The sequence below is a fragment of the Charadrius vociferus genome, unplaced genomic scaffold (genome assembly GCF_000708025.1).
Source record: "Charadrius vociferus isolate BGI_N301 unplaced genomic scaffold, ASM70802v2 scaffold308, whole genome shotgun sequence".
Lineage (NCBI taxonomy): Eukaryota > Metazoa > Chordata > Aves > Charadriiformes > Charadriidae > Charadrius > Charadrius vociferus.
In genome coordinates this window covers 2,332,363-2,346,547 of record NW_009649929.1, presented here as the reverse complement: position 1 = coordinate 2,346,547, position 14,185 = coordinate 2,332,363, and the positions used below count along the sequence as shown (strand labels likewise).

Below are 14,185 nucleotides of genomic sequence, written 5' to 3'. Positions count from 1 at the left end.
CGGGGGCTGCCCGGCTCCCTTTGGGGGGGACCTATCTGCGGAAAGGAGCCAGAGCCCATCTTGCACCCCAACCCTGCCCCAGGTTTGTTGCCTTTTAAACCCCATCGGGTTTGTTCCCGACAGAGTCGTGCGAGAGGACCCCGTCTTTGCTGCTCAAAGCTCAAACGAGGTGGGGGTTGTGCTTTGGTTTGGGGGTCGGTGGGTTCGCTGGCGGGCAGCTCTTCCCACCCGGGAGGGTTTTTTTTTGGGGGGGGGAGTAAAAGCGGATTTCCCCCCCAAAACAGAATCGGCTGAAACGCACTGTGTTCTTTCTTTCCTTCCCCGGGAATCCGGGAGGCGGATGGCAATTTCTCCGTTGGCTTTTGCGGGCAGAGTAGGTAGCATTTATTATTGCGGGGAATTAAAGCTTTCGAAAAGACATATTGAGGGGTAGAGAATTATATGAACATACCCGCTCAGCCTCTGATAACGTGGAATTTCTTTCTAACTAAAAAAGCTGGAATTTGGACGATAGGCAGCGAATATTCTATATTTCGACAAAGGGTTGAAGCGGTATGAAGGATGCTGGATCTCCCGAGTGGGCTGTGGAGGGACCCTCCCGCCGACACTCCGTGCCGCCAGCCGCAAATCAACCCCTTCCGAAACAGCAGTCGGGGAGAGGAGAGGAGCACGGAGCCACCCTGAGAAAAGCAGTCCCGGTTCCCGGTGGGGAAGGATCAGGGGAGCTGAGCATCTCCCAGTCCCTCTTCTTCTCTGCCGGAGCTCCGCAGGGGCCGCGGGGCTGCGCCGGCCGCGTTTGGCTCTACCGATAAGACCCACGGAAGAAAACCGCTTTTTCCCCCCTCTTTTTCTTTTTTTTTTTTTTTTCCTCCATTCTGCCCTTTCCCTTCCTGCATAGAAAGCGAATGCCTTTCCCCTGGCACCTTCAGCAATTTTTTTTTTCCTAAAGTTCAGCCCAAGCCGTCGCCCTCCCGAGCCTTCGGCTGTTTCAATAAGGATCATAATAATAATAATAATAGGGGAAGAGGGGGGGATCTTGTATTTACATTAAACAAAACACTCAAAAAAGGGTGGCTAAAAAGTCTGCCTTGACCCTTCTCTCTCCGGTTTAACAAAGAAGGAAAATATTGTATCAAAAGTGAAGTGAATGGGGAGGGCGGAGAAGAGAAACAGCTTTTTCTCTATTCAGATGGGGGGGGGAGGAGAGATGTTTGAAAATTTCCGTTTCTTTTGAGAAGCGGGGCAGCCCCGGGCAGGGCTGAATGGGAAAGTCTTGTAAGCGGGCTGGGAGGCTGTCAAACTGCTCAGAGTAATCACTGCTAATGAAGGGGTCTCCAGCCCTCCCTGGGACAAAGGATGCTTACGAGTGCTCGCCGGGGCTGAATAGCTAATAAGTTTGCAAGGGGGGAAAATGAGTGAGCTGTCCGTAAATTGATTTTGCAAGAGGAAAAAAAAAATAAAGAGGAAAGCAAAAGACTTGCAGGTTGGGGAGAGCCTGGCCCCGGTGCAGCTGGGGACAGAAGGCCCACTTATCCGGGGCGTATTGTCCCAGCCCCGGCACTGCAGAAGAGGGCTGCTGCTGTTTGCGGTGGAAACCAGTGTAGAGGGAGGGCTGGGGGATGCAGGAGCCTTGGAAAAGCCACACCGGCCTTTCCAGGCCGGGAGTGCTACCCCAGCTGCTGCCTGGCACACACAGGTGCTGCACGCTGATCTTCGTGCTCCAGTTTGCATGAGCCTTGCGGAGTACTCGTCCTGGTCCCGTCCCGCAGCCCGATCCCACAGAAGGGAGCGATTGTTCCTTAATTGTTCTGCCACTGCTTTTTGCCCCTTGTCTAACTACAGCATTTTCTTTGCAGGCTAGAAAAAGGGTGGGTGTCTGGAAAGCTGTTGAATATTTTGCTGCCACCGTCACCCCACTTGGCTGGGAATGCTCCTTTACAAAGGGTCTCCTTTGGCTTGCTGGCCTGGGGGCTGGCTGGCATCAGAGGTTAGAAAGGTGGCTCGATAAGCGCCCTTGTGTGACAAGAAGACGGTGCATCTCATAGCTGGAGAAGCATGAGAGTGAACTGCATTTTGGACCTTTCACGCATCCAATTAAAGGCTTGGGAGGATCAGAGTCTATCGCAGATCCAGTTACCCCTGGCTGATGCAGGGGTAATACCGTGAGAGAGAGCGTAATACTTCCCAGCAGTGTCTGTATCTGCCTCTCAGCAACCCCAGGCACCGGCTTTTTATATTCATGTTATTTCTTTCTTTTTCAGCGGAAGATCCAAATGTATTTGCTGGAGAGGAGGATGGAGTTGTGGGAGGCCAAATGCAAAGGGCACTGTGGAGTGCAGAAGCTGGCACACTTTGACCTGTCCTCTCTCCTGTCCCTTCCCCAAGGCCACCGCACAGCCCCAGCACCCACAACGGAGCCTGAACCCTGGGCTGACCTTGGTGTGCTCCCCCCCGAGGGGAGCTCAGAGGGCGAGACCTAGCTAGGAATCAAGGGAAGGAACATGTCATCTTAGATCCCCCGAGGGATAGAGCACTTTGCACTCTATCGGCATTTATTCTTGGCACAGGGGTGATGGATAAAGCCCTCGGATTTTTGTTCCCTTCTGTTTCAGGGCAGGCTGCAAGACTCCCAGCAAAAGGCCAGGAAATGGCTCCCCTCCCTTCACCACTTCCTACATTCAGTCTAAGCTCCCCTAAAATGCAGAAACTGCCTGGAGCAGAGCCCATTTTAATCCCGCTCCCATCTGATCTGTGACATGGACCTTTCTGGCACACACCTTTGCCGGAAGAAATATGGTTTGGAGGGTAGTTTTCAGCTTCAAACCTTATAAAAGCCAAGTGGCTGCATATATTTGCCCTCTCTGCCTCTTCCCAGAGATGGGAAGAGGCACTGTGGCCCCACAACCTTCTGCACTTCGTTAGTTGTCTTCTTCCACTTTGCAGAGCAGTTCCTGATGCCACTCCATCCCACTAGAGTCAGCCCCGGGGCATCAGCCCTCCCCACCGCTTCCACTGTTTCTGTCCCAGAAAGCCTAAAAATGGTGCCAATCACCCGGTGCTCTGCCCTCGCAGCCTCTTCTTGCACCACATAAAGTAAAGCCCCAGGGGCTTTTCTTGCATCTTGGGATTGCCCCATAGCACTGAGCTAAGCCCACCTCTGTGGGCTTCCCCACTGTGACCCATGCACGTGGCATGGGTGGGAGGGGATCTGTGCCCTCCCCACTTATTGCTGGGGTCTCCTCTCTTGTGACCCCCCAGGAGGGGGCTTGGTGGGACCTCTAGGAGTCCCTCCCCACTGTGCCCATCCCAAGCTGAATAAAGACGGAGACCGTGTCAGATAAGACTGGGAGCTTGCTCTCCCCAAAATCTGGATTTATAGGGACCCCACCTCCAGCTCACCCTCAGACAATCAGAACAGCTTTGTCAGGAGGGTGTCCACATGGAGACCCTCTTTCCCAAACATGCCTTTAACCCAGCATAGACTCCTGCTTGGAAAATATCTGGCAGGGTTTTAGCTCTTTATTGTTACAGCAGAGACCTGTCATAGACAAGGCAGCCACTTTGCCGGGTTTGTGCTATTAAGTTACAAGTCCTGGCACTGCTGCCCGCTGGTGGGAGGCCCTGCTCTATGCTTTTCAGCCCTCTTGCCCTCCAAATAGGGTGGCTGTGTCCATACTGCTGATGGGGAAAGGCTCCACAGCCTGTGCTAGCTATTGAGCTGTTCCCCAGTGACCATGTGGGACAGCTCTGCCTGGTCTGAGTCGCCGTGTCAGGAACTCTTCTAACGTTTTAATTGGATAAGTGATGAACCTCAGTGCCCTCATAAGTTTTAATGTGCAGATACAGCCAGCCTAAATCACTTGAGACATCCCAAACAGCCTAAAGGATTTAGACACATCTCCTCATTTCCATTTAAAGCTGTTCCTCCCGGTAGGTTTTTTTGTCATTGTTACTTGTTAGTGGTCTAATATAAAGAAAAGATGTGAAAAGAGAGGTTATCATAACCTAGCGGTAGGAGCAGAAAGGGAGCGTCCGTTTGTCCTGAGCACCCGTGCCTTATTTGCACTACTCTCGGAAGTCCAATCCCTTAGAAAACTTCACACCAGCTGAATGCAGGTTTCGGAGAGGAGTCTGCAGGAGATACACAGCCACTGCTGAGATCTGCATCTGCATCCACACACACAGGTATTGATCAGCAGAACAAGCTTCTCAGCCTTTATTCAATAACTCCATAGTAACCTGCAATGACACACTATTTGGGGCTTCACTAGGACAAGTGGGGAGTTTTATTCTAGCACTACCCTCTCTTTTTCAACACCCGTTGATTTCAATGGAGAGTTCTGCAATGGGAGAGCAGGACATGATTTTTTTCCACTGGAAGACTTTTGTTGTTTTGAATCTTCTTTCAAAAAATTTTAGTGGCTCCATCCAGAACAAAGACACACCATTCCTCCCAGTTTCACCTACAGAAAGACAGGTGCATCTTGAAATTCTTGAAATGCTTTCATTCCACATAGTTGTAATACCAAGGTAGCCAAGGACAGCATCACAGCTCTTCTGCTGGAACATCATGTTGTAGGATAATTCCCCATTAAATGTACAGTGAAGTCCGCCACACATAGGGACACCCAGGTCCAGTGTTCTTCAGGCACTTCAGAGAAACACAAGGACGTGCAACTCTTCTTCACAGAGCAAATTGCGATGTCTATAAGCCAGAGACAAAAGCTTTCTCGTAAACATCTCTATCAGGACATTTATACTGGAAACCGCTTTTCAAGCCAGGTTGTTTCTTAAGTCAATTTGAAGGCTTTGTGGATTGTTCTTCAGAATTACCTTGGCTTGCAATCACTTTCTTATGCACCTGCTCATGTGCAGGTTGGCAGTGGGGACAGATGTCCCCAAAGCTGACATGAAGGAGGTTGATCTCCACAGGCTGCCAGCACGGTCAGTGGGAGAGAGAAGTTCTCAGGTAGGTGACTCGGAGCACCTAATCCCACTCCAGTTATGCTGGCGCAGTAAACCGGCACCGTCAATCTGGCTCTGTTGCCCGGAGAGACAGTTCCACCCTCCTCCCCCTCCATCCTTAGCAGCAAGAAGATCTAGGCAGTTTTAACGGAGATCAGCTCTCTAATCAAGTTCACTGTCTGCAAAAGCTTGTCTCTGCCTATTGACCGCAGAGGTAGATGAGACTCCTGAGGCCAAAGCTGAGTTTCTGTGAGTATTGTTCCCACCCAATCTGTGATCCTTTTTATCCCTTGACATCCTCAAGTGCTGAAGGAATGATGCTAACCAATTTGGTCGTTTAGCTTAAACTGGTGGAGTATTTCTCAGCAGACTTGTTTGGTGGGTTTGAAGTACCTCAGGGCTTCAGTGGTGTGATGTGTCCCATGGGGAATGGGTCTTGAACCAATACTAGAGTCACATTGGTACTTAGGAGCACATAGTTCATGGTCCCTTGGTGGACCTGCTCACCCGTCTCCAACTTTTTAAAGCTGTCTTTCCTGGTAATTAAATTTATTACTATGCAATGTGAATAAGTATGCCTATTACAGTATTTTAGCTGGTCTCTGCCATTTTCTTTTGGCTGTGCTTCTGCTGCAAACTCACTGTCTCCAGGACCTGAGAGGTCAATGGACTCATTCTTCCGTTCCAAAAGCTCTTTGCTAAAGAGCTGAACCGCAGGAACTCAGCTAAACATCTTCCCTATGGTGGGATTCTTGGTGTGCGTGGGACTTAATAGATATGGTTCTTCACCCTGGGCCCCTGCAGCGTCAGGTCTTGCCTTTCACCCATCCTTCATCACCCGTGGACTTTCAAGTGGCTCATCTCAAAGCTAAGTGTTTGTACAACTGGGGCTTTAAACAGATGAAATATAAAAAATTAAGGTTTGTAATGCAGCCTTAGAGTAAAGTGAATCAGCTGTTCTGTCTGTGGCTTGTTTTTTTAGAGGCAAGTATTTGTTCTATTACTTATTGATGTTGCTAATTGCCATCTGAGGGTTTGGACAGGAGGGGGAGCAGGCCGAGTTGCTGGGTCTGGGGCCCTTTTGAGATAAATGAGCTCTGAGAAGTAAAGGATTTGCTGTAGCAGTCCTGGAATATGTGCCACATTTTGCAAAGGCATCCAGTGCTCTGCATCTCCTCACAGAGAGCGAGCTGCCAGTGCTCATCATGTTTATTTAGGAAGCCACAAAAAATAGTTGCCTCATTTTAGAGTCCCGAATTTGAAAATGCTGATCCAAGAACTCAGGTTTAGGGCATGCTTGAAGGGAGAAAAAAAAAATCCATTTTAGAACATTTAAAAAATATTTTTGATTTTGAAAACTCAAATTTAAATACTTTGTCTCAATGGGGTATCAGAATACCCTGGCCAGGAAATCTTTGCTTTCCTGCATCAAAGGCAAAAGTCTTCTCCCTCCCTTTCACCCACACACATCACACACTTATACACACATGGAGGGAGGAGAGGGAGGAGGATACGAGGGAGGGAGCTCTTAGTGTTCTGTCTAAACTAAATGACCATTACAGAAATAAATGTGCTCAAAGGAAAAAAAAAAACAGAAAACATTGCATCCACATTAGACATTTAATAGGTTATTTCTTTACATGTACAGTATACATCTTTTTATATAGCTGATATCTCTTGTATTGGAGCATGAACATTAACCTCCTACAATTCACCTTGGTTTGCAAACTGTAAGAATCAATTCACCAAAGATGGATGTTCACATTTAGTTAGCTTTCTGCATTATCTCAGCTGGAGAGGTCACTAAAAATAGTTGTATAGCACTTTAAATTTTCAACAGGGAGACTTTATTATCGTTTAGATCCATCATCGTTACTTTACCTACCACGGCTCTTCCAGCTGAAATAATGCACAGAGCTGGTAGTGGCTAAGTGTTTTCAGAGTTCATGCACTGATGAGCAGGACAGCTTGGACAATATCTGAACTGCTAGCAACAGCAAACTGAGCAAGCTGCATGGACAGTGTAACACTGGTTCAGTAAATCCCCACTGCTTCAACAATTTCATCAAAAACGCCTTTTTTTTCTGCTCTCCCGCACTGCGGAAGGAGGACTGAGCTGTCGCTGTACGCTACCCTCATCCTGCAAAGCTTTACCTTCATGAGTAGCAGTCCTCAGCCTCTCCGCTGGTCCCGCTGAAGTCAATGGGGCTATTTGTGCCACGAAGCATTGAGGGGCTGGGGGCCACATCTGCATTGCATGAGACAGGGTGACAGAAGAAAGGCTGTTCTTAACGGTGCTGCAGCATGATTTTTATTTGTTATCTTTATTACTTTTAACAATTTCCCGTGCTTTGTTGGGAATAAGTCACCTTGCCGAGGCTCTCATGGCCTTCCAGGCATTGGAACTGGCTGTTCACATGTCACCTCTACATGTCACTGTACATACATATGGATGTAGATACACGTTTTGGCTGTTCGGTTTTGTTTGTGTTACTAGATTGACTTAGCCATTAGGAGGTTTCTAAGTTTCACCTTCCACGTACACACACGTGAGGGCACAGTGAGCCCCCAGTGCCTTGCCCTAGCTGCTCACGGGGGCATTGCTGATCCTGTTTGCAGCTATTGCATATATTTATTTAAGCAACGGCGACCAGGCTCAGAGAAGACATGAAATGCCTGGGAGCATCAGCAAAGTTTCAGAAGGCACAAAAAAGCAATGGAGCAGACTGACTTGGTCACATTGAAAATTAAATGTAATTAATGAAATGCTTCATTCATTTCATAAATAGAATGGTATTTATTATTTGTAGCATAAATAAATGCTCTTTCCTTCAGCATTAGCTGCCTGCGCTCTACATTGCATCTCGTTGTCAATTTATGTCAGATCCGAACACATCTTAAGATTAGCAGACAGGTTCCTGTTGACTTTGGTGGCCATTAGATCAGGTCCTGCTACAGCAACACCAAATTCCAGCTTTCAAGGCTTTAATTAACTGGACGTTAAAAACTTTGGAACAAGCTGCACAACAGAGCCTAAGAGGAATCTCTTTGCACCCTTGCAATTCTGCATCATCATTCCAGAAGCAGCTGTGTTGCCAGGCATCAGGAAAATCCAGAGAGTACCTCGCTGTCTTGGAGCCTGGTGAAATGGGCTACAGCCTCTACCGGAGGTAGAAGGAAATTGCCTCATGATGGGTATCAAAATGGATAGGACTTTAGCTGTGTTAGAAAGAAAAGATGTTGACCTAGATTTCTCAGGTATATATTCTGAGTGGCATATAAGTTGAACAAAAGTTAGCTGTCAAGCAGAAGTTTGGGAACATTTTTAACAGCCAACATCTTCTTGAATGATGGAAGTCGTACACACCCGTGGGTGTTGTGTGGTCATATTCCCGTCTCTCAGTTCTGCACCAGAGAAATTTCAGGAACTGGTCTTAGAACAATGAGCTACCTGCATTTTTTATCCTGCAAATGTCTGTTCCCAAGGAGAGTCCTTCAACAGGTGCTGTTCATAAAATTTGGGACTGATCATATCCAGCTGGCATCTCCTAATACCCCAGGATGAAAGCTCCAGGTTCCGAGGAAGTTGACCGACCTTTAAGTCAGGGATACACCAGATTAACAAAGCTCTTAGTAAAAGTCAGCAAATGCACAAGTCTGTAAACTGGGGGTTATATTGACATGATGAGTTAAACGTGGCTTTTATGCCCAACAAGGATGAAGCACACAGCCGGCCTAGCATTACACACACTTGCGGAACGGCTGTGTCCCTGCCCCAACCCCAGCTCACAGCCTCCCAGGCTGTAACTGCATCCCAGTGGCCTCTGCCACCCACCTCAGGGCACTGGGATCCCCGTGGCACTGAATTTAGAGGTGCCAGACCTCAAAGCCAACAGGAATTGGGGCAAGTCTGAGGCGCTTGAGGGAAGCGCTTGGGCGTTTTCATGGTGGGTCCTCTGCCCCGCAGTGACTGCCTGTTTGCTCATGACAAACCCTCCCTCTTCCATGTGCTCTTTGCTTTAGCATCCTTGCAGCCCCCCTGGTCCCCTCCTTTCTGCTCTTCTTCTTCCCCAGCCCTCTCCCATCGCCCACCGAGAGCTCCTCTCCCGTATCTCGTATCTCTCCAGAGCTTATCTAATTTCCCCCCAGGCTCACAAAATGCCTGGCACCAACATGCTGCTGCCACACCGCCCTCTCTGCTAATGCCACACACCTTCTTCACACCCCCTGCCTGCCCTCACCCTACTGAGCCCAGAGGTCAGCCTGATCTGACAGCATCAAAAGGAGATACCAGGAAAGCGCAGAAAATCATTGCGATGCTGCAAGGCTCCCCCTCAGCTGGGGAACTTCCTGAGCCAGAAGAGGATTTCTCACCCACGAACCTCCCTTTGAAGGGTGGAAAATTCTACCAACTGCAGCATCTCCTGTCTCAGCATACCTGAACGGGGCACTAATCACGTTCAGCACAAGTTCTTGTCTAGCTCACAGACACTCCAGTCACACAATTACATTCTAACGGGTCGAGCTGCGTTAACCGTTGCAGCATTACCTGTCTGCAAGCTCTGCTGTGATCATCTTTCTTTTTTTTTTTTGCATCATGCATAAGAAGAAAAACAAACAAAAAAGCGTTGTTTATCTCCTGCTGTAACAATCACCCATCTCTCAGGGTCGTATGATGAATGCCTGAATATTAATTCAAGATTTTCCCTCCTCAATTATTAACAATTAAAGCACTGATTATTTTCAATATGGATGTCTTCTTGATGCAAAATATGCCAGCAAATACAAAGTCTACCACACATGGGAGGGATGTAGTGTTGATTAAAATGCATCATCCACAGAGTTTGTAACTCACACTGGGCACACTCCACGGATAATGCATTTTAATTTTATGGGATTTAGGGCTGCAGGTGAAAGATTTAGCTACCTGGAGAAGAGCCTAATAGCACTGTAAGAAATAGGGGTGCAGCGCTGAAAGAAATGGGTGATTTCAAAGGAAAAGAGAGATTCTCCTCATGAATTTTCAGTCTCTACCCTCACTCTAAAGAAACAGTCTGATTTCTGTGGTGCATCTGAAAGGAGCATTTCCACAATGAATTGTCAGCAAAGTGGTGGGCAATTGAGCGTGGGACTACAGACACCTTGGTCCACGTTCTTGCAGGGCATACCGAACCCCTGAAGGTGGTCTTGGTGGGACAGAGGGCTAGACATGATGGTGAGCAACAAGTAGAGGAGCCTGCCACTGCCTGGTGTACAGACCCTGACGGGCGCTATGTCACATTCAGGTTTATTTGCACCCCCTTTTTCATCCACAGTCCTCTGGGAGCCCCTCTGAGTGTGCATGGGGGCAGAGGTGGGCACCAGCCCCCGTGTCTGTGCAGCTGATTTCAGATGCCAGGGCCAAGCATGCCCTTTCTCCAGTAGCATGATCGGGTTCCCTGGCACTACCTTTGGGGCAAAAATGAGTAAATTCAAGCTGAGGAGAGGAGATGGTGCTGGAACACACAAAAAACAGTTGGTGGGGACTGTCCCTTTGCCTTTTGGGAAGGGGCAGCAGCCTGGATTAGGGTTAAACGGATTTGTACTTGCAGGACCCTGGGCCTCTAATTGGGTTTTTTTTTAATTCCTGTAATCCTGGATGATTTGAAGCAGATGCTTCGAGATTACTGCCAGGCCCAAAGGTGACTGCAGGAAGAAAACAGTCCATGCTCGGTGAGCAGCAGTGCAGCAGGCTGGGGGTGTCCCCGTGCCTGGGGTCTTCCCCCTTCCTGCTGCTCAGAGGGGCTGCAGCACCTGTGGGGATTGGCCTGAGCCTGGTTTTGGCCCTGCACCAGGATCTGGGGGGACTCAAAACTCGCCTTTGCTTTCTCAGCAGCCCATGGGCACAGGGAGTCGGAGCCCATTCCCCAGGAGGCGGCTGATGGGAAAGACAAAACCATACGGAGTTGCCAGAGAGAATTTATTTTTCCTGCCGGCTCCCGAGAAGGTGTGAAAATCCCCTGGGTGTTGGCAGAGACCCTCACACCTGAAACCCCAACGCCAGGCTGTGAACGTGCCCCACCAGCCAGCCACAGCCCCAGTGGGTCCTGCAGGTGAGATCTGTCTGTATAGCCAGTCAAAGGATGAGACTTCAATCACTGTCGTCAAATATAACACATTGAATATTGATGGAGACAGATTTTTTAGTAGGACTTGTAGCGATAGGACAAGGGGTAATGGTTTTAAACTAAAGGAGGGTAGATTCAGACTGGATATAAGGAAGAAATTGTTTACAGTGAGGGTGGTGAAACACTGGCACAGGTTGCCCAGAGAGGTGGTAGATGTCCCATCCCTGGAAACATTCAAGGTCAGGTTGGACGGGGTTCTGAGCAACCTGATCTAATTGAAGATGCCTCTGCTTACTGCAGGGCTGTTGGACTAGGTGACCTTTAAAGCTCCTTTCCAACCCAAACCATTCTGTGATTCTATGATTCTAAGATAACCTATTATAGACAGGTTTGGTCTTGGCTTAGCATCATCCTGCAGCTTTTCTCCAGGGCGCTGTTGGAGTTGTGCAGCTCCTGCCCAGCTTTCACAGGAAAGACCGAGGGACCATATTGGCCAGAGGGACAGCAAGAGGCATGGGAGAGAAAGGCAATGATTTTGGTTCATGGCGTAAGTGAAAAGGAAGTTCTTCTATACCAGCTCAGGCAGTTCTGAGGATATCTGGAAAAAAAAAACAACCAAAAAAACCCCACGAAAACCAAAACCAACCAAACAAAAAGAAACCCACCTGACCCAGCCTTAAATCACCTTCTGCCCAATGTAAAATTCATTCAAGATGATGCCTAAGAATACTTGGTGAAGTCCTTGGGTTTTGTTGGCCGAACAGAACTCCTTGCTGTCCACTCCAGCTCTTCTATCCTCTGTCTCTTTACAGCTGCAGTTAGGATGAGCTGTAACCTGTATTTAACCTTTGGGTTGCCTAACCTCATACAAAATTTTAGGAGCCTGGATCCAAAAGCAAACCTATGTTTGTCTGTGGTTTCCAGCAATAATTTTGCAAGTCTCTAATGCTGCAACTTGAAGCAGCCTTATAGGCTAAAATCTCTTCTCTGATCTTAAATATTTAACAAATACCATACAAAGATATGTAATATCTGCAATATTCATAGCCTGGGTGGCAGGCTGAAAACACATGGATGTGGCATGGGGTTATTTGAGGTTTTCCTTTGAAGACCAGCAGATTTCTCTTGCTTCTTTGTCATTGAACATTGCCGTAAAACACTAAAAACAAGTAACTGGTAATTCATAGGCCATTTGTGATAATATGATGGCCCAGAGATGGTTGCAGTAAAAAAAAAAAAAAGGATATCTTAAATAGCTTAAACAAGATGTGGTGTACAGGCCGACTTGTATGAGGCAGAGATTAACTATGATTATTAATAATTACAAGCCCCAAGATGGGAAAGCACTTAAGCACAATCTTATGCCCCATTGGCTTCCCAGGGTAGCCTCTCCACCAACGCCGGAGAAACGTCAGCACGTACCCATGCTCAGTGCCAGCCCAGGGTGCACAGGAGCCAGCACCGTGGTGGCAGGGCTGCAGTGACCCTCTCGCGTGAAAGCTGCCGTGCAGATGGATGGCAGCGATGCCTTCCTCACGGGATGAGTATTGCCTTCCTCCTTCACTTGGGAAGGAAGAGAAGAGTATATCTGGTAACATTAACATTAAAGGTTTGGACAGAAAAGCTTACAGCCAGGCAGTTTTATCACTCCTTGACAAAGCCAACTGCTTAGAGAGGCTTTGGGTCGGGCTATTTAAAGGCACCATTGATCCCCAGCCTACTCGCTGCACCTGTGAGTCTCCTCGGCTCAAAAGGAGTGAGACCTCAGACCTGCTGAGTGTGGCAGGGAGAAATGGGGTCCAGGCCACCCCCACTCCAGGAAAGCATGAACGTGTGAGCGAGGTCCAAAGATGTACACAATGGTGTTGGCCACAAGAAGGAGACACAGGTGAGCAGAGCTATATCTGGCTGTCCCCATGCTCAGTGTCACACTTCGGAGCTGTCTCAGTGTCAAGGCAGGGCTCACCTAGCTGGCACCAGGCATCACCTCCTAAGACACACGGATCCTAAGGCATGGATCAGCCACACAAATATCCTCCTTACCTGTCCTGAGTCACACCAGGGCTGGGCCAGACGAGGTGGTACAGGGACAGGCAGCGACAGCAGTGGTCCCTGTGCTCAGGCAGGGATCTCTGCAGGGGAGCCCATGGCCAGGGGGAGGGCAGACGGACGAGCTGGAACTGTTGGGGCTTTTTCAATTATATTTTCTCCTAGACAGATACACCTGAAGCAAAGTTCTTGGGTAAGGATCTGGGCTTCAGTTCCCACTTCAGCCTGCCTCTACCTGATTAAACCTGCTCCCCTTGACTCAGTCCCTGACTCCTGGCCCCATTCGGGAGCAAAAAAGCTTAAATTTTGGGGGAGATGTAGGGTCACCCGTGCTTTATGCAGACGCTCTGCGCACAGCTGCCCTCACCCCTCCAGCTGCCTCTCAGCCAAAATCCAAGTCTTTGAAAGAAAAGTCAAATCCACTCTGTCCAGGTCCGGTGCGGGTCCGGGTCCGGGTGCGGGTCGGGTCCGGGTCCGGGTCCGGGTCCGGGCGGAGCGGGCGGTGGTGCCGGTGGCGCCGGTGGAGCCCCGGCCCTGGCACGGAGCAACAGCTCCACCGTGTGCGGAGACGGGAGCGCACCAGCTCCTCGGACCGGGAGAGACTGAGGACATCGGCCAGGTTCAGCTCCCCTTAGTCGTATTTATGCCTTAATTTAATCTTTAATTTGTTTGGGGTTTGGTTTTTTTTTTTTTAGGGTTGATCTTTTATTGTATTTTTTCAGTTTAAAAAAAAAAAAAAGCAAACCAAGAAAACCCTGCTGCTTCAAAGGACATCTTCTTACCCAACTCTTAAGGAAGGATGCACTCATTATTGCAAGACTGGACAACCCAATGCTTAATATTGCCAAAATGACAGCCTCCTGCATTGCATCTTGTTAGAGCCTGCAGTAATTCTGCATGGGCTTGGTTATTTGCTTTTACCCCATGTTTGAATGCTTGCTGAGGGACACAGACTCTCACAGATTACCCCTTTCTGCTTCTTCCAAAAGGACAAGGTCACAGATTTGTCATCTTTTTGGTTTGACTTGCAATTTCTCCACGGGCTGCAATCTTTCAGCAGTCCC

General features: G+C 48.6%; 1 protein-coding gene across 1 annotated transcript in view; it reads left to right on the top strand.

Annotated features, from left to right (window-relative positions):
• Nucleotides 1–13,756, top strand: part of SIX6 (SIX homeobox 6) — a 17,623-nt gene extending 3,867 nt beyond the window's left edge. Inside the window, exons 2-3 of the mRNA XM_009891222.1 lie at nucleotides 992–1,038; nucleotides 13,385–13,756. Coding sequence (XP_009889524.1) covers nucleotides 992–1,038; nucleotides 13,385–13,756 — 419 coding nt within the window. The remainder of the gene's footprint in view (nucleotides 1–991; nucleotides 1,039–13,384) is intronic.
• Nucleotides 13,757–14,185: the final 429 nt, after the last annotated feature.